The sequence below is a fragment of the Sminthopsis crassicaudata genome, chromosome 6, assembly GCF_048593235.1.
Source record: "Sminthopsis crassicaudata isolate SCR6 chromosome 6, ASM4859323v1, whole genome shotgun sequence".
NCBI classification, from domain to species: Eukaryota; Metazoa; Chordata; class Mammalia; order Dasyuromorphia; family Dasyuridae; genus Sminthopsis; species Sminthopsis crassicaudata.
Window position 1 is genome coordinate 42,017,429 of NC_133622.1, and position 26,819 is coordinate 42,044,247.

Sequence of the window (26,819 nt, forward strand, 5' to 3'; positions counted from 1 at the left end):
ATGAGTCAATTAAAAATTTATGGTAATAGTTAAAGTTTTAAGATATAAAATAAATCATAAATCATCAACATTCCTATATGCTACCCAGTAGAAAGAGATAGACACAGGAATTCCATTCAAAATAAGTAAAGAATGTATAAAAATACTTGGAGTCCATGTACCAACCCACGTGGAAGCTATATAAGTGCAACTATAAATCATTCTTTACAGAAATATGAACCAAAATAATTAAAGAAATTATGAAATACTCATCAGTAAGCAATGGCAATATAATTAAAAAACTACAATGTTAAGGGGGGAAAGAAATTTACATGTTTATTATATATTTAAAAGGAATAGCAAGTTATACATGTTAGAGTTTCAGTTTCATGTGCAATCATCTTTTTTATCTTATTCTGCTATTGAAATGATATTTTATTCCTTAAATTAATGATAAAATAAATTTTAAAAGAAAAAAAACAACTCTGATTAAGGGAATGATTAGCCATATTTCAGATGACTGATGAAACATAGTAGGTTGTACCTTGATAGAGTGGAAATGGATTCAAGATGAAGAATAAGATATATTTTTGGACACAGTCAAAGAAGAAATTTATATTGTCTTGACTATACAAATTTGCTACAGTAGCTTTATTTTTATTTTTCCAATGAGTAAGGTTGGGAGGTTAAGGAAAGCTAGGAGTAGGAATTGAATAGCAAAAAAAGAAGGAAAGAAAAGAGGGCCACTAATTTTTTTTAATACAGAGAATAGAAGAAAGTTTTGAAAGAAGGACAGACTAGCAAGCCAATTTTGAAAGCTATGGGTTGAATTTGTTACATATTTAAAAAGAAAAACAATCAGTACCTAAGAGATCTAGAATTTCATGTTCCACCCTCCTTTTTTTCTAATTGACTATTTATTTATTTATTATTTGGTGTTAAGTTCAGAATAAAGTTGGTTTTAAAAAACCCTTTAGGAAACAAAAAATTAGAGGAGAAATAGGTCAATTAAGGGGAAAAAACACTTTAGAGCTGTTTTTTTTTTTTTTTTTAATTAAAAACCGGTTCTTCAAAAAAACTAACAAAATTGATAATGCTTTAAAAGCTGATTAAAGAAGAGGGAGGAAAAAAATCAAATTACAAAAATAAAAAGGTGAAAGTACAAAAAGCAATTAAAAGTATTTTCTGACCTATATGCATAATTATATGCTAATGAAACTAAAATGTAAAAGAAATAGAGAATTATTCACAAAATAGGAAATATCCAAATGAACTAAATACTAAATGGATATTTAAATTTTAAATTAAATAAATTTAATTTAAAATTCTAATTTCAGAGACTAGCTATGTGAATAAACTTTGAAAATATGGCAGAGCATTAGAAACCAGGGTATAAAATCACTATCATTGACATTTGTTTGGCAAATGCAGCATTTGGAATTCTCTTGTGAAGCAATTTAAATAATGGTTTTTCCTTTTTTTTTTTTTTTTTTTCTTTTCTCTCTATCAGTGACAGTATAACTCTTGGTTTGGGCTATCCTCTGTGCAATGGTGTGCTGGTAAATGTTTAAAATGTTTAACCAGTGGCTTTCTTGGGGAGAAAGGGAAGGAGATTTGTAAGACATACTTTGAAGTTTAATCTTTCCAATTAATATTTTCTTCATCACTTTCTTAAATATAGGTTATCAACAAAGCAATAAATCAAGTTCTGAATTGTAGCATTTGCTAATTTTTTGCCATTTTTTGTGGTATAAATTCACACTAAAACTTAAAAATTGGCTTTTATGTGGAGTTTGAAATAACTTCAGCAGACCATGGCCTCCATGACAGTAGGTGAAAGGAATTATTATTAATTTTTTTTTATCCAGTGAAGGAAAAGAAATTATAAACAAGAATTTACCTAAATACTTTAAAACCAAATATTATGTTATCATTAAGGTCATATAATACAGAAAAAAAACTAGAAGAAAAGGCTAATGGAACATAGCAGAAATCCTAGACATCTAAGTTAATGAAAGTACAATGTTTACTAAAATTATAGGGAAAAAAAATTGTGTGTGTGTGTGTGTGTGTGTGTGTGTGTGTGTGTGTGTGTGTGTGTGTGTTTGTGTGTGTGAAGAGAAGGTTCCTGTACATGATGTAGTGAAGATTATTGGAAAGATGGTTGGAATATAAAAATATGTAGTAATAAAACAGCAAAGAAAAATTTAAGGAGATGAAGTTTGGTGCAGTCAGGTTTGGAGTCAAGAAAACTTGAATTCAGGTCCTAAGACCCTATGGGACCATAAACAAATCACTAAACTAGTCAGTATCCAAGAAATGGAGTCTATTTACTATAAACAAGTTGCCAATCTGTATTAGTGGAGAAAATTTCCACACCAGAAGTTTCCAATTTCCAAGAAATAAAATTTCTTGAATAAAATTTACAATAAATAAAAATATAGAAATCACCTCACATACAACACCTGTCAAGAGAAGAAAAACAAAACCACAAACAGCAGCAATTATACAATTCTCCCAAAATAATCTGTGATCAATCTTCAGACAATCTTAGTGTTTGAGCTGAGGTTCTCTCAGGAGGAATAAAGATGTCACATAAATAAATTGACTATTCCAGCAAATTATGACAAAAAGGAGCTTAAGTGCCAGCAAGGCATGTTGCCCAAGGACCTAGCCACATGATCCCTAAGACCAACTTGCTGTGTAAGTCTGAGGGAGAAACCCTGGTGTCCAACACAAAACTAGGAAAAGGGAGAGCGGAGGACTGAGGAGGGAGGAAGAAAAAAGATAAGGAGGGAAAGGAAGAGAGAGGGAGGATTGGGGAAGGAGGGAGATGGAGGGAAAGAGGGGAGAAAAGGAGAAAAAGGAGAGGGGGAGAGAGATGGAAAGAGAGGGAAGAATAAGAAGGGAAGGAGGAATGGGGATGAAGGGAGGGAGACAGATATTTTCACTATGCCCCTGGGTGGGCATTATAATATGCTGGTACTTGAACTCATCATTGTCATATATAATGTCCCAATAGTAAATACATTTATGCTATATGTTCACTCTTCCTGAGAGTCCCAGCCAGTCCCATCCACCAACAGTCTAACAACCTGCCCTAATGTCTTTAAACTATGATTTGATTTTTAAAATTTTATTGACATCAACTTTGGCAAACATTTGCTGGGTAACACTATGATTGCTGAAATTTAAAGGATGGATCAGACCTAGTATCAGACCTAGAGTCAGGAGGGCCTGAGTTCAAATTCAACCTCAGACACTTGACACTTACTGGATGTGTGATCCTAGGCAAGTCACTTACCAATAAATAAAGAAATTTCCATTTCAAATGTAAATATGCATACATACATATAGATGTATATAAATATATTTGCAATATACAGAAGATCCCTGTAGTCTTTCCAATATTTTCTGTTGCTTCACGGTTCATCTTCTCTGCAGTTTCTCTATTTGGAGTCAACATACAGGTTCGAACTTTGTTTTACACAAATCTAATTTGTGTGACCCTAGAAAAGTCATTAGCCCTTTGGGACTCAGTTTCCCCACCTATAAAATGATTAATGACTTTTAGGTCCCTTCTAGACCCTTCTAGCCTTTCTAGCTCAGGATATCCCATGAGATTCTTAAGTCTTACTTCCTTTGGTATTGTGGGCCAAGGTGCTGGTGAGGGATTGGGGGAACATGAGTTAATTCTTACTACACACACACTCCTACAACACCAGTCTAGACTTGGGACATAAAAGTTGGGCTGCCCTGGCTTAAAATGAACTGGGATTCAGTTATAGGCTTTTGGGGCAAAAAGAATAGAAACATGATTCTTACAAAAGTGACGGGGAGATTTTGAAACTTGGGGAACCTCCTTAACTATGGCTTATAACTTCCTTTCTGGTGACTTTTAATGGCTTTTACCTAGTAGCATGTTTTTAACAAAAGAATTATTTACTTAAATTCTTGATTCTAAATAATCCAGAGACAAAATTGGGACTGGACCATCCAGCATCATTTCAAATTGGAAAGAAAAAAAATAACTCAGACCAATTAGGTGATCAGTAAATAGTGAGACATTTATTTGGGTGGGGGAAGAGCAGCAATTCAGGACAAAGTGTTCCCTTATTCAGACTGCAATGCTCAGGGAGGAAAGGGAGGAGGGGGTTCTTAGAGGGTATGGTCATGGGAAACAGAAGGAAGATGTATAGTCTGGATACACAGGACAGCTAAACTATAGGAAGGCAATTAAAGTTGTCAGGGGATTACAAGAACAAGATGGCAGGAATATCCTTGGAACTTTTGTCCAGGAACAGAGGCACTTAGAAACTGCTGGATATGGGGAGTGGGGCTGAGGGATTCTTGGGGGGCAGTTAGAAACTGCTGATCAAGGCTAGGTAGGGCCCAGCTTTTCCCAGGTACTGGCCAGGTGATCTACAATTTTTTAAAGTCTTAATGAAAAGGCACCTAGAGGTGTCACCTCAGCTCACAGGAAGTGTCAGAAGAATGAGGAAGACACTATAAAAATCACAGAATTACAAAAATAATTAAATCTGAACTTGAAAGGAATCTCATAAGTCATCAAGTCCACTGATGTCAAATTCAAATAGGGATTCACTGAACGGAACATAAGGATTCCTATGAACATGTATTGACTTAGAACATGTATTAGAGCAGAACCAGGAGAACATTATCCACCGAAGAGCAAAATTATGTGATCAGTTATGCCAGACTTAGCTCTCCTTAGCGATATACCGATCCAAGACAATTCCAATAGTCTTGGGATGGAAAATGCCATCTGTCTCCATCTATGGAAACTGAATGCAGATCAAAGCATACTATTTTTACCTTTTTTTGTTTCTTTGCTTTTTGTTTCTTGTGGTTTTTTTCCTTTTCTGATTTTTCTTTTCCAACATGACAAATATAAAGATATGTTTAAAATGATTGTACATGTATAACCTATATCAGATTGCTCTCTTGCGGAGGGGGAAGGGAAGGGAGAGAGGCAGAAAAAATTGGAACTCACAATCTTACCAAAATGAATATTGAAAACCATCTTTATTGTAATTAAAATGGAAAACTATAATTAGAAAAATAAAGTACTATTGAGAAAAAACACCACAATTAATTTTATGTTTTTATCATATTTGTATTTATTTTGTTAAATATGTCTCAATTATATTTTAGTTCAGGTCACACGTAGGACTGTTGCAGGAGATTGCTGTATCTTTGACATCTCTGATCTAGCTCAGGCTTTCCTCACCAGGAATCACTCTACAATATTTCTATCAATTGTAATTTCATGATGTAGGGCACAGCATTAGCTCTTTCTAAAGCAAAGCTTGGGATTCCACATGCAATCACATAAATGAATGTGGGGGTCATGAAATGATGATTTATTATCAGTAAATGTTTGATTTGTATACTATTTAAATACCTATATACACTCAGGATCTTGTAAATATCACTGAAGTGAAAAGGGGATGAAGTGGGAAAAGTTTCTAAAGGGTGCTTGAGTGCTGATGTGGATGGACAAAACGTGGGGAAATACATTAGCAAGCTCCTGGTTAGTGGACTTCACCCCCATCAGTAACAGAGGTGTGATCATCCCCCAGAAGCATGTGCTAACAGAACGCATCCAGGGGCCATGTCTCCATCTGCTCTAGGATTGCAGGAGGGTTTATCAAGGGTCTACTCTGGATGCCCCAAGGGAGGAAAGGTGCAAGCATTTACCCGAGCATCAGAGCTTTGCACACACAATCAGGCCGAGGCAGGGAAGTCCAGGCTGGAGATGACCATTCCAGCTGGCCCCCGCCAGATACTATAAATATAGTGCTGCAGAATGAAGAGTCAGATGGGACATCCTCAGCAGGAAACAGCCCAGTTAGGGGCATTTCCTCCTGCACTGGGACTCTCCCTTCTGGGAAAGGAAACCAGCGGGGTGTGTTCTGTTTGTAAGCCCCCATGTTTCTGTTATCTGTGGATGTGGTTAGCTAAGCAGTCAGGGACTTGGGTGCACCTCCTATGAAGGTCTATGATTCATTCTCAGGGGAAGTTTCCTCTCTGATCTCAGGCAAGAGCAACAAGAGACCTGGCCTTCTTATCAGTGCCTTCTGAAGTCATTGCCTTAATTTAAAGTATCGGTCAGTATGGACCACATAGGGGAGGCAATAAAGAAAACACAACCCCCCCATTGGAGAATTATATTAATGTTCCTGTTGAAAAAGAGGGAGAATTTACTCGTGTGTAATTAGTTACTAGGATTTTTACTGTTTTGTTTGAAAAAAATTGTCTTTTTTTTTTTTTTTTTTTTTTACATCACCTACATTTTCCAACATCCCCATACTTCCAGGAAATCTCTTCAAAAATTGTTTTTAAAAAAATTCAATAATCCTAACCAATACATTAAAAAGGCAATGTTACAAATTGTATATGCACATGACCTTTGCAAAGTAAGATGGGAGATTTCTTCTCTTATCTCTTCTTGAGGGCTAAGCTTGATTATTATGATTTGGGACCATAGTTTTTTTATTCTCAGTTATATCTGGCTCCAGAGGTAAGGGAGAAAAAGGAGGGTATATAAGAGAGCAATGAGGAAAATCTAGATAACATTCTCAACTTCATGGAGATACTTAGTAGTTCAAAGAACTAGTTTTTAACTCATTTTTCAAAGTTAAAAATATTTTAATAACACATTTTTAAGAGTTAAAATATTTTAAATGCAGCTAGGTGGTGCAGTGAATAGAGCACCAGCCCTGAAGTCAGGAAAACCTGAGTTCAAATCTGATCTCAGATACTCAACACATCCTAGCCATGTGACCCTGGGCAAGTCATTTAACCTTAATTGCCTCTGCAAAATATACATATATATATATATATATGTATATAATATATAATATAAATAAATGAGGTCTTAAATATATATACATATATATATATATATATATACACACACATATATTTAAGACCTCACTTTTAATAAATATTTTTAAGGCCTTAGAAAGCAGAATGGAGACCTTTCTAAATCAAAGTTATAATTTCAAAATTCAGAAGCTCCTAGGGGAAGAACGAGCTCAAAGGAAATTTAGTGCTTCTCTCTGCCTGCCCTGATGACCATTTTATAGATGAGGAAACTAGGGAAATTACATCCAAGATCACAGAGGATAATTCTTAGACATTGGGTTTGCACTCCCTTTCTCTAGCCTGCAGAAGCAGTATTCACTCTACTGGACTGCCCTGCCTCCAGTGAGCTTTTAAATTTCACTGAGAAAATTCATCTGGCAGCCATGACCTCGGTGCTATTTTTGAATCCTTGGAAACCGTTTCCTAACTTGAATCTGCAAAATTCCCTTGGACTCTGAGGTCACTTTGGATTTTGTATAGCCTGGAATTCATCATTTCAGGAGCTTCAGAGCCCTGTGCCTCAAATGTCCCAGTCTAGGTGGCCGAATTCTGCTCTTAAAACCAGTCCCTGCAGTTGAGAACATAACCCTTGGACCTTCCCCTCAGGAAGGAAGCTGGCTGTTGATCAGGTCCTTTTAAAAATAAAACCCAAACATTTGATTCTCTTTCATGTAGGCTCTATGCTTCTCCCAGAGTTCGCAGAATTTCCTTGTAGGATTAGATTAGCTGCAAATGCAGCTTGAGAGACATTTATTTTCCACTTAGATTCGACCTCCTCTAGGAAATAATTGTGTCCTGCATGATCTAAAATACACAAAATAATAGATTCTTTTTTTTTTAATCTAATTTTGTTAGATATTTTTAATAGGAGAATCTTGAATTGCAAACAGAAAAGGGAGTAACTTTCAGGTACACTATTGAGTTTTGGAGCCTGAGAAATACTTGAAAAAAATATTCATAATATTGAATTCATCAATATTCATAAGCACACTCCAAAGCTCTTGTAATGGTCCTTTGACTGCTAAAGGTGGCCTTTGCCTCTAGGTTTAGTAGGGAGATAGTAGAGATATTCATCCTGGCCATTTTATGTGAGTTTCCTCTATTCACTCAGTAGCAGTCACAGGGTTGACCAGCCTAAGTGATCTCCCTGCCTTGAATCTATCTCCTCTTAAAACCCATCCTCCATCCCATTTGTGTTTGTAATCTTAATTCACGGCACTTCTTTATGTTTTAGAAGCTTCTGACTTAAATATAAACTCTTTATTTTGGCATTCAAGGCTTTCCATAATCTGACTGCAGCTAATTTTGTAATCTTGTCTCCCTGATACTAAAAGCCTTCTTGTGCTTTTCTGTCCCTGACAGACTGAACCATTCATTCTCCCCTCCTCTCATCCTGCCTGTTCTCATCTCCAGGCAGACATTAAGATGTGTTTGCCCCCTTTATGGTCTCTGCTTATAAAAATCCCTTCATTTCTTCAAGACTCAGAAGCAGTCTCCTCAATGAAGCTTTGGCTAACACACCTGCCCTCCTTCCCCTACCAGCTCTTTCAGCCTCAAAGCCCTTTACCTGAACTTTGCTTTTGCACTGAGCACATTCTACTTGTGCTAATATAGCATATAGTCGGTGCTTAATAAATGTTTATTGATTGACCAGGTTCAGTTAATTCTGTATATCTTACCTGTTTTTCCTGACATCTTTGGTTTCTTGAGAGCAGGATCTGTATCATATCTATCCTTGCTTCCCCATCAATTTTGTAGATAGTAATTGTCCAATAAGTTTTTACAGAATTTATCAATCAATAACCATTTATTAAATATCCACTTTGTGCCGGATACTGTGCAAAGCACTGGAGATACAAAAAGGGATGAAAGGCAGTCCCTGCCCTCAAAAATTTGTGATCCAATGAGGAAGAAAACATACAAATAAATATATACAAAGCAAGATGTAACAGGAGCAATAGGTAATAATTATTAGATAAAAAGCACTGTGGGGGTTGAGGATGGCTTCCAATAGAAGGTGAGAGAAAAAGGAGAGAAGGTGAAGGGACCTATCAGAGATGATCTTTTGGAGTTTAGCCCCAAAGAGCTAAAGAGAAATAGAACTATAATCGATAGTCATAGAGGAATAGAATGAGGATTTTTTTCAGGGTCGGGGGAAACATGCACATGTTTGTCAGCAGTAAGAAATGAGCCAATACAATTCCAACAAACTTTGGATAGAAAATGCCATCTGTGTCTAGAGGGAAACCTATGGAGACTAATGTAAATCAACACATGCTGTGTTCACTTTTTCTCCTTTTTCTTGTTTTTTTTTTTTCCTCTCTTGGTTTTCCCTTTTGTTCTGATTTTTCTCTCCCAATGTGATTCATAAAGAAATATATACTAAAAGAAAAAAGAAATGAGCCAGTAAAGAGGAAGAGGTTAAAAAACCAGTGAAAGAAAGGGGGTAATCTGTGGTAGGAGACAGGATGGAATGGGATCACTTGAACAAGTAGAGAGGTTAGCCTTGGTAAGGGAGAAGGCCACTTTATCAAGTTAGGAGAGAATGTCAGAAGTCATCAGGGAGATAGATGAAGAAAATGGGAGAAAAGGGAATTCATAGTGAATGGCCTCATTTTTTTCTGTCAAATATGAAATAAGGTTCTCAACTGAGGGTATGATGGGAAAGGGAGCCATGAGAGATTTGGGGAGGGATGAAAATGTTTGGAAGAGTAGGAGAGTTAATGGGGAGGTATGATAGGATTGCCTAGCAGCAGTAAGGGCCCAGTTGAGGTTTTGTAACAAATTTGTACTTAATGTCAGTCTTCTACTTTAAAAAATTAAAGTTCATGATGTTAAGTGAAATGAGCAGAATCAGGAGATCATTGTACATGGCAACAAGAAGATTATACTATGATCAGTTCTGAATGGATGTGACTCTCTTTAACAATGAAATGATTCAAGCCAGTTCCAATGATCTTGTGATGATGAAAGCCATCCATACTCAGAGAGAGACTGTGGGAACTGAGGGTGGATCACAACATAGCATTTTCACTCCTTTTATTGTGGTTTGCTTGAATTTTATTTTCTCATTTTTTTCCTTTATGATCTGATTTTTCTTGTGCAGCAAGACAATTGTATAAATATGCATACCTATATTGGATTTAACATAAAAACATAAATAAAATGAATTTGTCTTTCTAAAAAAAATTAGAGTTCAAACTCACTTAGCTTTGCATTGAGGATTTTTCATCATCTGGTATATCACCAACCTAAAATATCTTTCTGCTTTTTCAGAACCTCCCCCTTCTTCAAAATCAAGGTTATATACCATATACTTTGTAAAGCTTTTCCCTCCCAATAGCCTGAAGAGATTTCTCTCCTCCAAATTTCCATAGAATTAATTTTCTGATAATTATCATCTGCTGGTTGTTTGAATTGTTAAATTTTGTTTAACATTTCACCTGCTCTATCTTATCTCTCCGGTTTATAGAGTAAAAGAGCTAGAGGGAGCCTTAGAAGCCATCATCAGGTAGCTGGGTGGTGCAGTGGGTAGAGTCCTGGACCTAAAGTCCTGATTTCAAATTCAGTCCCCAGACACTTACTAGATATGTGACCGTGAACAAGCTACTTAACCTTTCTTTCAGTTTCCTCAACTGGAAAAATGGAGATTATAATGTCTACTAAGTACTAAAACCTACATTAGGGTTTTGCAACCCCAGAGCTGTTGCAGATAGAAAATAAAATATGTATAAAATGCTTATCACAGTGCCCAACACATAGTAGGTGCTTAATAAATGGTTTTTTTCGCTTCCTTTCATCTAGTTCAATGTTTTTTTCTCTCACTACGCCTTTTTCCCTTGAGAATTTTTAAGTTACCCTGGGTATATAGGTATATAAAATAGGTATAAAAATCAAATATAGATAATAAATCATAATTTTGCAACTTTTACATTCAATTAAGAGACCCAATATGGGGTTGGGACTGACAGTTGAAGAAGCTGAGTTATAGCCAAAGAAATTGAGAATAATAAGTGACTTGGAATGTAAGAATCAGAATCAGAATTTGAGCCCAGTTCCATTGCATTTCTGGAGAGAGGGCGAGTTTGTTTTGATTGTTATTGGCTCCTATGAGCCTTACTTTGAACCTGAAAATAGAGATTCCAAAGTTGAAGGGACCCTGATAGACAGTGTAAGGAAATGAGCCAGAAAAGTCAGATACAAAACACAGCCTCCAGCCCCGCCCCAAAGAGTCTATAGTGTGAATAGACTTTTCCACTCTCAAAGGAATTACTTGTTCCCTTTCTGGGATGTTTACTAAATACATCAATCTTATGTTAGGATGGTCAGTTAGGTTTTATGCTATTCCTGATTGCTCTCTACATCCCAGCTTCTCCTAATTCAGATTTACACCATTTCATTCATTTATCCTGGAAGGAGCTCCCCACTTGCAGGCCCCTCCAGGGAGGCTGCGAGACTGATCTGCCTTTGGTCCAGATGTCTGATGTCACTGGCCACAGTTCTGTGATTGTGAGAGTTGCCCTTTGAGAAGGGAGATGGACCACCTTTGGTTAGTAACGTTGGAATAGCGCCTTCAAGGAATCAGAGCAGGCAGCAGTCCGAGGCAGCTTTCAGGTTTGCAAAGCTGCCCCAAGGACAGACTCAATAGGAGCTGAAATATGGATCAGGAGTCATCAGTTCTGCAGCATTTCTTTGGAACATGTGTTGGACAGATGCGCTGGTCTGCAGGGACTATTCCCTAGGAGCCACTGCCCCCTGGTGTTCTAGCACCGGCCACGGGATCCAGCTGAATCCTAAAGCATTGACAGGTGTGCACTCCCAGCAGCATCCCAGCCAAAACAGGTCAGGAGATGGCAGTGGGCAAACAGTGGGGTGGGCAGACATTTTTAACAGTTTTAATTTATATTTTCTTTGTGGGTTTTGAGGCTAAAAGAGAGCTTTTCCAGATCCACGGGTGCAAAAATGTTTGTGGCAGTAGTTTCCAGTGTGGAAACTGAGTGGGTGCCCATCAGCTGGGGAATGGTTGGGTAAATTATGGTATATGAAGGTTATGGAATATTATTGTTTTGTAAGAAATGACCAACAGGAGGAATACAGAGAGGCTTGGAGAGACTTACATCAACTGATGGTGAGTGAAATGAGCAGAACCAGGAGATCATGGTACACTACAACAAAAAGACTTTGTGATGATCAACTGTGATGGATTTGGCTCTTTTCAACGATGATTCAAGGCAGTTCCAATTGACTCGTGGAGAAAGCCATCTGACCCAGAGAGAGGATTGTGGGAAATGAATGTGGAACACAACATAGTATTTTCACCATTTTTTTTGTTTGCTTGTTTTTCTCAGTTACCCCCCTTTTATCTGATTTTTCTTGTGCCACATGATAAATGTGGAAATATGATTAGAAGAATTGCACATTTAACGTATTATTAGATTACTTGCTATCTAAGGAAAGGGGAAAGTGGGGAGAGAGGGAGAAAAATTTGGAACAATTTTTTGCAAGGGTGAATGTTGAAAACTATATTTGCATGTATTTTGAAAATAGCTATTATAAATACATAAAATATATATTTTATAAAATATTTTTATATATTATATATAAATTTAATTTCAAAAAGAAAAACAAAAAAGGGCTTTTCCAGTGCATAGTAAGGCGTTACTAAAAGCACCAGATCTGTGATTTCTCTCATTCCCAGGTAAGGAGACTCTACTAATGCAGGCCAGCTCCTTCCCAGTAACTAAGAATCTTAAAGAGTTCCCTGGAACAATAAGAGACCAAATAATTTGTCCAGTGTCTGATGTGTGTCAGGGAGAGGACTTGAACACTAATCTCCCTTGTTTCAAGATCCACTTTTTAATCCTATGTCCCATTGCCTCTGTTAGGGTGATACAGTCTTTCAGTCATCTCTGAGTGTTTATTAAGCACTTATAATGTGCCAAGTATTTTGTTATTTGGTTACCATTAGAACAAAAAAATCCCATCATTCACTTATCCCATTGTTTGCCACTAAAATAAAAATACATACTTATAAATATTGAAAATCTTGGATAAATGACTATTTTTATGTCTTGGTGGGCAGGTAAGTGATACAGTGGATAGAATACCACATCCCAATAAAGAAGACTAACTATACAAAAATATTTATAGCATCTCATTTTGTACAGACAAATAATTAGAAATTGAAGGAATATCTATAAACTAAGGAATGGCTAAACATGTTGTGGTATATGAATGTAGTGCAATGTTACTGTGCTATAAGAAATGAGCAGGTAGATTTCAGAAAAACCAGGAAAGTAGTATATGAACTGATGCAAAGTGAAGTGAGCAGAACCAGGAAAACTCTGTACATAGTAACAGCAATAAGGTACAATGATGAACTGTGAGTGATTTGATTATTCTCAGCTTCCTTGTAAGTTTTCTCTAGTTCTCTGCTGTGTACTTTTTACTTTATTCTTTTCCCCCCTTCCTTTACTGAACCCCAAGGCTAGAGTTAGGCATGGAGATATACATATATGTGCATATATACGCACATATATATTTGTATGTATATTTGTAAATATATTTTATAAATGTGTATATATACCTAGATATCTATCATCATACACATACACATATATGTTCATTTGTAAGGCTATACTAAACTTATCCGTTTCTCTGAAGGTGGATAGCATCATCCTCAGTTCAAGTCTATTTTTCTAAATCCACCAACTCATTTCCTACACCACAGCAATATTCCAACTTTTATACTGTCTATTTTAAGTAGTCTAAAACAATTATGGCTGACATATGATGTAGTTTTGCTATTTATCTCTCTTAATTCTATTTTAGCTTTAATTTTGTCTTGAGGTCATGATTACTACTCCTGCATTTTTTACCTAATACTGCTCCTGATCTTTATTATTAGATTTGTGTTATTTCCTATCTCATTTCCAATCCCTCCTGACTCCTTCACTTTACTTCTATCCACTACCTTATTTTCTTCTCAACCTACCCCACTCCAAGGATCTTTCTTTTATTTTCTCCTACCCACACTCTTTCCCTTAATCTATACATTTTTTTATACATGCCCCTTTTATCCTATTCCCTCAGTCTCATTTCTTTATAAATTTAGATTATTTCCTTCTAAATGTTTGTGTTGTTTTCTCTTTAACCATGATCTGATGTAAGGTTTCTCTCTAAAGATCTCTCCCTTATCTTCTCCTTCCCTGTCTGCTTTCCTTATTACATAATTTAGAGTACCTTTATACCTTTGTGTGTATGTGTGTGTGAGTGTATGTATTGTTTTTTCATTAACCCATTCCCGATGAGAGTCGGGTTGCAGAACTACCAGCCTAAGTGAAGTGAGTAGAACCAAGAGATCATTGTACATGGCAACAAGATGATTATGTGATGATCAACTCTAACTGACATGGCTCTTTTCAACAATGAGATGATTCAGGCCAGTTCCAATAGTCTTGTGATGGAGAGAGCCATCTGCATCCTGAGAGGGGACTGTGGGAACTGAGTGTGGACCACAACATAATATTTTTACTTTTTTGTTGTTGTTTTCTTTCTCATTTTTTCCTTTTTGATCTGATTTTTCTTGTGCAGCATGGTAATTGTGGAAATACTTATAAAAGAATTGCACATGTTTAATCTATATTGGATCACTTGCTGTCTAGGGGAGGGTGTAGGGGGAAGGAGGGAGAAGAAGTTTTGAAAGAATGAATGTTGAAAACTATCTTTGCATATTTTGAAAATAAAAAGCTATTATTTTAAAACACTTTTTAAAAGTTATCTCTTTTAAAATGAGGGAAGCCACAGAGCAGTGAGCTCATTCAGATTACTCATCATCATTAAAACTCTGTATGAAGTCTCTGCAAAGGACATGGACAAACTACTTGATTTGAAAATCAAAGTAAATAGAGTACTATTTGCTGAGGTGATGGCATTTTAGACCAAAACAGCACAAAATTATGGAAAGAACTTCCTATTTCATCATGAACAGATGACTGTTCCTGATCAGTAAAATGTACTTTTTCACTTGGAAGGGAATGCAGCAAGTGAAACAAGGCAGAGAGGGCAGTGACTTTCTCACATTGCAGTGGAACTAAATCTGGTTTTATTAAGCTTGGAGACAATGCAAAAACCATCAGGCAAATAAGATCTTAACTAAGACTGCAGAAGAGAGACCCAGTAAAAGAAAAAAAATGGAGGTTTTTAAAAGCCATATGTCTAAGCCTTTCAGTTCCTTCCCATATCTTCTCTCTCAATTAGATCTTAGTAATAAATCTTCTGGGAAGCACTTTAGGAATCAAGGAAATTTATGAAACTTGAAAAACAATAGCTGAAATTGCAGGTAATATTCCCATTTTACAGTATTTTCTCTCAGCTGTAGTTTCTTCTATTGACCCTTCAGCAACGTCCCCTCCATTTGATTTTAACATCTTTGCCTTGCTCCCTGCAAACAGAACAGAGGATCTCAATCATGGCTTACCCTATCTCAAAAGGAAATAAAACAAAATGCCTCTTTCACCCAACCTTTTTTTAAAAATAGCTTTGCATGCTGTGTGATATATTCTGAGGAGAGTATTCACTCAATTCTGGGGAAATCATGCACTGTTGGAGAAGAGGAAAAAGTGAAATGTCTATGTCAGCAAGGAGCATCTTGCCATCTCCATAATGTCCCTCTGTGGAGGACGGTATGACTGGGGATGTGCATGGAGAGGAGCATGTGAAAACTTTGGCTCTACCCAATCCAAAGCACTGAGAATATATGGTTTTTAAAGCAGGAATTGTGAGTGGCTAGCTCATTTCATCAAGAACACTAAGTGCATTGAAGTACATGAAGTACAGTGAGCCAAATAAACATACAATTTTCATGCTGTATAAAAAGTCTGGTATAACAATCTAGGTTTGAATGTTGACTCAAGCTTTTGATTAGCTATGAAAAACAGGAAGAGACATTTAATCTCTGAGACCCAGTTCCCAATAAGATAAATAGAATATGATATTATCATTTATTTTCCAGGGATGTTGTGAGTCAAGTGAGATAAGATATGTACAGCACATTGCAAACCTTAAAGAATTATACAAATTTTAACTATTATTATACTTGTATACACTGTGTGAAGGCCATAGGAACAGAATTTGTTTTGCTTGACTATGCATATTTGATATAAAAGTTTTGTTTTTCTTGTACAATGGGTGAAGGAAATGAAGGGGGGAAATAAATGTTTGTTAATTTAAAAAATTTAGAGAACAATTTACTGCTTAATGTTAGGGAATGAATAGAAAAGATTGACCATTTTTTCATCCTCTGAAATTATCCCTATAAACCTAAGACAAAAGCTCTCTTCTGTCTCTAAACCCTGTGATCTGAATTTCCTAATTTTTGTCCTTCATTAACTTAAGACAGCAGAGTAACATCAACTGAATCATAGCCATTTTTTCTAACTCTGACTCCTAAGAACCACTCAACATCTGATTCCTTTAGTTAATAAGTAAATAGGCCTTATTTCCTTTTTTCTTTGCCAGGCAACTGGAATTAAGTCACTTGCCCAGAGTCACACACTCTAGTAAGTGTTGTATTTGAGTCTGAATTTGAACTCAGGTTCTCCTGAATTCAGCACCTAGCTGACCCTCTTATTCTCTAAGTAGTCAAAAAGCTAAGAGGGGTAGAGAATGAATTTGAGGGGTCCATTGAGGTCATACGTTACCTATTTTTCTCACAAAGTGTGCATTCATTGGCATAGGTTAAGGAGTCTGTTCCACATACAGGATTTAAATTTCTTGGACATCCTGGAAGGCCATACGATTTGCAGTCCGGCTAAGAAAGAAGAAAATTAGTGGAAAGCTTGGAATACATTTTTTCAAATAGTAGAATATCATAGGATACTCCTTATTTTTAATATTTAAATGGATATGTCTTTTTTAAAAAAACTATCTGAATCTTTGCTACTTAGTCAGAAAGTACGTACACCTTTGTAAGAAGTCATCTTCAAACCTTAAAATTTGTCTAGAGAGAATATAGTAGGAACCATATTTTATAAGATCATATGATTCAACAGGTTGTCATTATAATTATTTTTTTTCCTAACAACATAAAATAGAAAGAAAGCTATAGGAATTCATTAGATTGTACAACTCTGCTTGTCTCCTGGATACAGTCAGTAAAAGGTGACTAAATTTTGGGGGTGGGGGGGTTTGAGGCAAATGGGTTTAAGTAATTTGTGTCAAGTGAGTGAGCCAAACTCAATCCAAGTCCTTCTAGCTCCAGGTCCAGTGCCCTAATCACTACAGTACCACCTAGCTGCCCCCAACCAATTCTTTTTAAAAACATCCTGAAGTGTTGCTTAAAGAAGCAATGTGGATTTATTTGTCATTTATGGAGAGGAAAAGAATTCATGACTAAATAAGAGATGGAAAGGATCCTTGGAATAAAATGGAAAATTTTGATTATATAAAGTCAAAAAGGTTTTGCACAAGAAAAATGAATTCAACTAAAATTAGATGAAATAAATTGGGGAAAAAAACAGCTTTTTAAGTTTCCTTAATAAGGGTCTCATTTTTAAAATAAATAAGAAACTGATTCAAATATATAAGAAATAAAGCCGTTCCCCAAGTGATATTTTTTTTAAATGTCTTAAATCACTAATTATTAGAGGAGTGCAATTTAAAGCAATTCTGAAGTAGCATTTCATAACCATCAGGTTGCAATGATAGCAAAAAATAAATAAAATGACAAATTCTAGAGGGCTTATCAGAAAAGAGCTACATTAATATACTATTGGGGGAACTGTGTATTGATCTGGCCAGAGCAATTTGGAACTATACCCAAAAAGCTATTAAATTGTACATACATTTTGACCCAAAGATACTATCATTTGGTCTATATCCCAAAGAAATTAGAGAGGAAAAGGACTCATGCATATAAAGGTATTTATAGTAGCTTCTTTTGTGATGGCAAAACAATGGGAACTGAAGATGTGCACATCAATTGGGAAATGGCTGTGAGAAATAATGAAGGGGCTTGGTTTTAGAAAAGTCTGGAAAGACTTGTATGAACTGACGCAGAGTATAATGAAAAAATCAAGAGAAGAATTTGTATCAATGATATTATACACACAATTTTGAAAAGCTTAGAAAATGACTAATTAATTACAGGGGAATCATGATGATACATGATACCCACTTTCAGAGAGTTTTGATGGTTTCACAAGTACAATTTGAAGCTTATATTTTGTTTTGGTTTTGGATATAGCCAATGCTAAAATTTGTTTTGCTCGATTATATATATTTGATTTGGGGGGGGGGGGATTTAGTTGTTTTAGTATTTTATTTCACCAAATATATGTAAAGATAGTTTACAATATTCATTTTTCTAAGACGTTGTCAAGCTCCTAATTTTTCTCCCTCCCTCTTTCATCCTTCCCCTCCCTAAAACAGAAAGCAATCTAATGTATTTGTAATGGGTTTTGTTTTTCTCTTTCTCAATGGGGGAGGGGTGGAAAGATGGGAGAGAGAGGATATGAATCTAAAAATAAAATTTATTTTTAAAATTTGGCTGGGGGAGCAGCTAGGTGGGGCTATGATGTATATATAGAGCACCAGTCCTGGAATCAGGAGAACCTGAGGACAAATGCAGCTTCAGGATCTTACCAGCTCTGTGGCCCTGGCAGTCCCTTAGAACCCTGTTTGCCTCCATTTCCTCCTCTATAAAATGAGATGGAGAAAGATATGGCAAAGCACTCCAGTATCTTTGTCAAAAAAAAAAATTCATAAAATGTCATGAAATCAGACATGACTAAAATAACTGAATGAAATGATTTCTAAGTTCTCTTCTGCTTTAGATTCAATAAATCCTGTTGTGTAACATGAATACATAAATATGTTTTAAGAAAACTGAGAAAATAAAATCATTCTTTAGACCCTCAAAACTTACTTCTTTTACATGTGTTTCTCTATACCTTTATCTTTCCTGGTAAGACACTAGAGTCTGAAAGGAAACCGAGAGCTTCATTGCTTTTGGCCAAACCTAAATCTAGAAGCTTAATGAAATTCAAGTCTAATTTTGTGATTCTTTCTTTAGCATACATGGAAACAAGGAAAGTCATTTCCTACTTACTGTTATTACTGAGGAGTCATCAGGATTATCAGGATCATCATAAGATGAAGTCACTAAAAGAAATCAAAAAACATTGTTTCATAAACACTTCTTAAATTAGTCATTATCAAATAATCTTTCACCAGTGCTTTCATTTTCAGGTTTATTCAGGTCTCATTTGTCTTTCTAAAGCCCCTCTTATTGCCTCCTCCAAAACCAGCCTTGGATGAATATTATAGTTGCTCTTTCACTCTTTCTTGGGAAGCCTGGCAGGGAAACCATTTATTTCTATTGTTCATCATTCTCTCTTTGTGTTTAGCAGTCTTAATTTAGCAGAGTTTCAAGCTCCAGAGTAAAGTTAAGTGTAGGGATTATTTATGCTAAAGATAGTAATATTCCTATTCTCCTCAGCTTTGAATTGAAAGCCAGATAATCAAAATTTCCCAATTTTACTAAAACTCTATGCCCTGCCAGACAGAGGCTCTTTTTTTTTTTTTCCTTTTCTGGCTCATATTCCTTTTAATTCTACATTTTGTGTTTGACAACCCTTGGAAACTCACCAGCTCGGTGGCCCTGGCAGTTCCTTAACCCCTGTTTGCCTCCATTTCTTCCTCTGTAAAATGAGCTGGAGAAAGATAGGGCAAAGCATTCCAGTATCTTTGTCAAGAAAACCCCATGAAATGTCATGAAATCAGACATGACTGAAATAATAAACAAAATGATTTCTAAGTTCTCTTCCTGCTTTAGATTCAATAAATCCTGTTGTGTGACATGAATAAATATGTTTTTAAGAAAACTGAGAAAACTGACACACAGTACAAAATGACACAAGTTAGCCTAAGCTTAACTTATCAAGCTGTCAAGGACAAGTGAGGGAAGGACAAAGGAACAGCAGCTGTTCATTTGAGGGGGAAAAAAAAAAAAAGAGTTCAGGATTTTAGTGGACTTCAAATTTGATAAAGAGTTAAATGTGATATGGCAGCCAAAAAAATTCAGCATGATGAATATGGAAATATGTTTACAAGAATTGCACATGTTTAACCTATCTCTTGGGAAAGGGGGATCGGAGGGAGAGAGGGAGAAAATTTTGGAACAAAAGGTTTTGCAAAGATGAATGTTGAGAACTATCTTTGCATGTATTGGGAAAAATAAAATACTAGAATAATAAAAAAATTGGTCATGCAAGCTTAGGGAACTGAAGAGACATATAATGTCTCTTAGGATTAAGGAAGTGATGATAATGCACAAAGTAGGCACTCAATATATCCTCATTGGTCATCTAAATGTTATCTAGAGGGTGCCACATTTTATAAAAGGCAAAAATAAAATGAAAAGCATTCAGAGGAAAATCTCAAGATCAGAGGAAAATCTCAAGATCAGGTGCATGAAGTTTAGTTGAAGGCACTTGAGATCTTTATCCTGGAGAAAACACAGAAGGGACATCATGTCTGTATTCATTGGACTGTCACATTGGAGGAGAATTATTTGACCTATAGAGCTTCATCTCAGAAGGCAGACTCCTAGGTCTTGAGTGAAGGGGCAGAGAGGAAAATTTAGGCTTACTGAAAGGAAAATTTTTCTAACAATTAATGGCCCTCAAATGGAATTGGTTGCTTGATGAAAGAGAGGGAGTTTTTCTTCATGGAACCATTCTAGCAAAGAATGGATGTCTAACTGTTGGAAATACTGCAGAGGCCCCAAAGTGCCTTATTGAAAATCTTCCTCACCTTCAAGTACTGAGAATTCAGCCCCAGATGATAGGATCATTTATTTATTTTTTTTTTTTTTTCTGTTTTAAATTCACAACTCCTGCTTTTTTTTTTTTTTTTTTCCTGACTTAAGTGATTTACCCAGGGTCCCACAGCTAGGAAGTGTTAAGCGTCTGAGACCAAATTTGAACTCGGGTCCTCCTGAATTCAGGGCTGGTGCTCTACCCACTGCGCCACCTAGCTGCCCACTCCTGCTTTTTATGGAGAAAAATCTCCATTTTCCTAGATTCTCTAGGTACACATAGTTCAGATGACTACATTAAATAGGGGACAGAAAAAAAAAAAAAAAAAAAAAAAAGAGAATTTAAGGGACTTGAAGGTGAAGAAATGTTATAAGACTCTGACATCTTTTCCCCTCCAGGCCAGACCCTGGTCATTGTCCCAAAAGTAACCGAGAAGGTTCCCGAACACGCCCGGAGCTGGGTGGGACTGGACCTCGGACTTCGTCAGTGCAGGGAGCTTAAACTTCCTCAACCAATTCAAATGCTCCCCTTCTCTGCCATGTAAGGGTTTGAGACTGAGAAGGGAAAGTGGTCCCGGAGTCTGACGGGCTGAGCGGCTGGCAAACTTTTTATTTAATCTCTCCTTCCTAAAGGCAACATGCCATAGAGCCCCGGGATGTTGGGATCCGCGCAGAGATTTAATCCAACTGCTGGCTGGATCTAAGAGAATCCCAATCTAGGAGAAGTTTTTTTTTGTTTTTTTTTTTCTTCTTCCCCCCACCTCATCACCCCGCCCAGCAACTACCGGCACCTCTTCCCCTACAGGTGGGCAGCACAGGAAAAGCCCTTAACGTGGTTCTTGCGCCCCCCCCCCCCCCCCCCTCTGCGGAGGAGAGGAAGGGAAAGGAGACAGGAGGGCTCTGGGCAGCCCCAACCGTGCCCTCTACCTGTAAAGTTCTCGCTCAGAAGCATCACCAACAGGGGGACCACAACGAAAAACCGCTTCATCTCCTCGCGCTCCCAACAAAACCTTCAGCACTTTCAGAAAAACTCGGAGGGGGGGGGGGGGGGCAGCTCGCTAAGTGTCCGGCCCTACGGAAAAGGTGGTTCCTTCTACGCTCCGGCCCCTCCTTCTCTGGGCCCCTGGGCACTTGAGGCCTCCCTCCCCCTCACACGTCATAGAGAGCTCCGAGCCCGTGGGACGGGGACTGGGAGGCGCGACGTGGGGGAGCCCGGGGGAGAAAGGCGGAGCCCCAACTCTACCTGAGCCACGTGGGGCACGATTGGGCCCAGAGCTGGGGGGCAGGCGGCACTTGGAGGTTTGCAAGGTTACTTCCGGCTGCTCGCTCTGAGCTTTCTTAGGGAGCTGTCCCTAAGCACCGTAGCCTCAAATCCGCCTCAGAGACAGCCTCCGGGCCGAGTGATGGGGTAAACACTTTCATTCCACAAGGTTAAAGGAACAAAAGATAAATGCTCAAATGAAACGAAAGAGGAAAGGTTTGAAATTCACAAAGTAGACTAAAACAGGAATCTACTTTGTATCAGCTGCCAATCTGACACAGGTTGAACTTACTTCTCTGTAAGGCATTCGTGAGATGCCAATGTTGTGTGAGCGGAAGAAAAGTCAGCTCTGATGGGTCCAAACCACTGGCTCCACTCCTCTCCACCCCAACTCCCACTCCCGTCTCTGTTTATTGAATTACCCATATTCCAGCTCACTTCCTCAGAGCTGATTTCAGGGACCCAATCCCCAGATAATTTATTCTTTTAATTATTGAAGATTTATTTGCCAAGGCTAATATTTAAACGTTTCAGCAGAGTGGAGGGGGAGAGTAGGGAGCACACTAAGAAATAATGAATTCTGTGTCAAAAGTCTAGTTGTCTAGGGGCAGCTAAGTGGTGCAGTGGATACAGCACCAGCCCTGAAAGGATCTGAGTTCAAATTTGACCTCAGATTCTTAACACTTCCTAGCTGTGTGACCCTGGGCAAGTCACTTAACCCCAAATGCCTCAGCCAAAAAAAAAAAAAAAAAAAAAGTCTCCTTGTGCTGTTTTATCATCTAGCTGTGCTTTGTCGCAAATAAAAAAAAAAGGCATATTCTGAAAGGGTATTGGAATTCCTGGTCATGGAGTTCTTTTCTATTTTCTATTTCAATTACTGTAGTAATTGAGATAAGATTTTACTATTATTTAAAAGAAAAGTGGCAGAGGAATATTGCCACTAATTTCAATGTGTTAAGTCAAGTAAGGAGGTTGACCTTGTAGAGAGTCTTCCATCTTAAATTTTTTAAAGCATTTTATAAGTATACATGTGTGTTCATATATATTTATATTCATGTAAATGTTTCTGAGACTCCATTTTTAAGATGAGAAAACTAAAGTATGGAATGGTAAATCATTTTGACTCATAAGATTTTAGAGTTGGAAGAGGTTTTAGAAGTCAGTCAATCTAATCCCATTTATATTACAGATGAGGAAACTGAGTCCAGGGGTTACACATGTAAGGAACAGAGCTGAGATTTCAAATTAGGATCTACAAATGTATTATAAGCAGAGCCAGGAGATCATTGTACACGGCAACAACATTATATGATGATCAGTTCCCATAGACATGACTTTCCAACAAGATGACTGACCCCAGTTCCAATGATCTTGTGACAGAGAGCCATCTACACCCAGAGAGAGACCTGTGGGAACTGAATGTGGATCACAACACAGTATTTTCACTCTTTTTTGATTGTTGTTCGTTTGCATTTTGTTTTTTTTTTGTTTTTTTGGTTTTTTACTCATTTTCTTTCCTTTTTGATCTGATTTTTTGTGTGCAGCAAGAGAACTGTATAAATATGTTTACACATATTGGGTTTAACATATATTTTAACATGTATAACATATATGGGATTACTTGCCATCTAGAGGAAAATCTGAAACACAAGGCTATGCAAGGGTCAATGTTGTCAAATTATCTGTGCATGTTTTGAAAATAAAAAGCTTTAAAAAATACAAGTTGTAGTGTAACTTTGAAATCTGACAAAAAAAAAGCTTTAGGAAACATTTAGAAACTGGTAGCAGGGGAGGCCTTTTGGAGAGAAAACTTTCTCTGCTTTTCCTTTGATCTCATTTAATGACTGCTTATTATGAGACTGGAAACTTGTACTATAAATACAATCTTCTTCTCTGAAACCAATATGATAATAGTGCTTTTGCAGAGTCCTTTTTTTACATAACTTTTTTCAGTCAATGAAAATATGACCTTTCCCCACCTCTTGCCCTCCCCCAATGAGAAAGGAAGAAAAATAAAACCCTTATAACAAATATGTATAGCCAAGCAAAAAAGAAAAAAAGAAAAAAGAAAAAAAGAAAGAAATCCTGCTTTGGTCACATCTTCACTCTGAGTCCATCACATTTCTACTGGGAGCTGGAAAGTATATTTTATCACGAATCTCTTAGAATCCTGTTTGATCATGGTGATCATCAGAGTTCTCAAGAGGAAATAATTTTAAAAGACAAACCTTCAAATAAACAAAGAATAAAAAATTACTGTAGTTATGAATTCTCCTTCATATGAAGGTTATTATTCCATATCCAATTTAATTCAGGAGGCATTGAGTAAGTTCAGGGTATCATGTTGCCCCTTCCCATTAGACTGTGAAATCCTTGAGGTGAGAAATTGTTCTTGCCTTTTTGCATATTCTCAGTGCCCAGCACAGTTACTAGCACATGTGACTGTTTTTTCATTACCAATCATGTCTGGCTCTTTGTAACCTCCCTATGGGGTTTTCTTGGCAAAGATATTGGAATGGTTTGCCATTTCCTTCTCCATTTTACAGATGAGCAAACTGAGACGAGTTAAGTGATTTGCTCAGGGTCACATGGCTAATGTGTGTCTGAAATCAAGTTCTTCCTGATCCCAGGAGCAGGATTCTATCGAACCACTTTACTGAAGAATTAGGGAGACCTGCCTCATACATTTAAAAGCTGTGTGGGCCAGTCACTTAACTTCCCCATGCCTTAATCTTCTTTTCTGAAAAATGGGATACTTATAGGATAATAGATATATACATACAATATATACATGTGCAAATAAATGTGTATATATGCATACATATACCTACATATATATATATATACACACACACATACATTTATTTGTATATATATGTATTGTGTGTGTATGTATATATTATATATATATATATAATATAAATAGATATATCTTTTTTCCCCCCCCCTGAGGCTGGGGTTAAGTGACTTGCCCAGGGTCACACAGCTAGGAAGTGTTAAGTGTCTGAGACCAGATTTGAACCCAGGTCCTCCTGAATTCAAGGCTGGTGCTCTATCCACTGTGCCACCTAGCTGCCCCCAGATAGATATATCTTAAGAGACTGGAAACCTATACTATAGATATAATCTTCTTCTCTGAAACTAGTATGATAATAGTGCTTCTGTAAAGTTCTTTTATTTTTTAAAATAAAGTTATATAAATAATAAAATATGCATAAATATATGTATATGGCTTTGCAAACTTTAAAGTATTATATATAAATGTCAGCAATTTTATTATTATTGTTAACATTATAATTATCACAAATACATACGCAGGAGATGTGCAAAAGGGGACTCTATGGGATTCAATGGGGGAGATGCCTTTGCTATCTTGGAAAGCAGACAGACAAGAAAGGGTGAGGGATTCTCAGACAAAGAAAAGGAAGGAAAGAAGGCTTTTTTGGGCCTGGAGAAGTTCCTAGGCCCCTTATCAGCTAGGGATTCTAGTGTATTTCTTATCTTTTATTCTGGGAGTTTTGCTGCAACTCCCTCTGCTCCAGGGCTGCTGGGATGGGGTGGGGCACTGCATCCAGCATTTGTTCCTGGGTGATGTCCTGGTGGAGCTTTAGGTCCCAGTTTATCTCTTCTGTGCTCTTAGTCTCCTTCCACCTACTCACTTTCAGCTAGTACGAGGTAGCTCAGTTCTTTATTACCATGATATCATTTACCCACAGATTGAATCAAAAAAGCACTTTGTTTTTCCAGGTCTGTAATTCCAAGGCTGGCTGGCTTGCTCGGAGCTAAGCGGGGCTTGCTGACAAAAGCAACAATAACCAGCATTTACAGATCTCTCCATTGTTTACTGAGGGCTTGCTACCCAGGTCAGTGCAGATCAGCTAGATTCTTTCTTCTCTTCCCTCTTCTTTTCCTCTCATGAGGAGGATGTTTGTTAGCTCACACGTGAGGGAAGGGATTGATTTTCTTTTGTTCTCCACACTAACTATTGCGCTCATAGAACTTGGAAAAAACCTTTGAAATTCTCCAGTTCCCTTTGCAGAAAAAGAAACTGAGACCTAAAGAGACTCCATGGCTTGACCAAAATGCCACAAATAGGTATGGAGAGAGCCAGACCTCAAACTCAGCTCCTCTGATTACTGACTTTTCCATACTGCAACTTCCCTATAGATCAAGGCTGCTGGCCCAATCTTTCCTAAATTCCCTCACTAAAAGGTTTGGAGAGAAGAGGGCAGTTTCTAAGGCCCCAAAAAGAACAACATCATACAAAAAGGAAAATAGTTATACATTCTTTATGTCTGTCAAATTATTGCACACTGGCATAATCAACCATTTAAACCAAGAGTTTAAATAGAGTCCTATTAAATTATTGCTTAAAAATCTGTTAGGAAAATAAAGATAGGTTTTCTTAATGAGGGGTAAGGGAGAGAATCTGAAACTCAAAAGTTTAAAAAAAAATGCAAAAACTGTTTTAAAATATAACGAGGAAGGGCAGCTAGGTGGTGCAGTGGATAGAGCACCAGCCCTGAATTTAGGAGGACCAGAGTTCAAATCTGGTCTCAGACACTTAACACTTCCTAGCTGTGTGACCCTGGGCAAGTCACTTAACCCCAGCCTCAAAAAAAAATGTAACGAAGGGAAATATTATATATATATATATATATATATATATAATTTATTTATTTATTTTTTTTTGCTGAGGCAATTGAGTTTAAGTGACTTGGCCAGGGTGACAAAGGGAAGACGTGTTAAGTGTCTGAGACCAGATTTGAACTCAGGTCCTCCTAACTTCAGGGCTGGTACTCTATCCACTGCACCATCTAGCAAAACTTTTTTTTTTTTTTTTAAAGGAAGCTAAAGATAAATAAAAAC

General features: G+C 37.0%; 2 protein-coding genes across 3 annotated transcripts in view; both read right to left on the reverse strand.

Moving 5' to 3' along the window:
• HOPX (HOP homeobox) overlaps positions 1 to 26,819 on the reverse strand; it is a 384,876-nt gene that overhangs the window by 104,300 nt on the left and 253,757 nt on the right. The gene's annotated exons all lie outside the window — the stretch shown is intronic.
• On the reverse strand, positions 14,952 to 21,850 carry SPINK2 (serine peptidase inhibitor Kazal type 2). 2 transcript variants are annotated; one of them, XM_074275622.1, is made up of 4 exons: positions 21,617 to 21,850; positions 18,980 to 19,032; positions 16,572 to 16,681; positions 14,952 to 15,313 (listed from the first exon to the last, which is right to left on the reverse strand). In XM_074275622.1, exons 1-4 carry the CDS (start codon positions 21,675 to 21,677, stop codon positions 15,268 to 15,270), a joined length of 270 nt encoding a protein of 89 aa, XP_074131723.1. In that variant the 5' UTR covers positions 21,678 to 21,850; the 3' UTR covers positions 14,952 to 15,267. The 2 variants fall into 2 exon arrangements, with proteins under 2 accessions (XP_074131723.1, XP_074131722.1); XM_074275621.1 differs by lacking the exon at positions 21,617 to 21,850 and adding an exon at positions 19,519 to 19,672.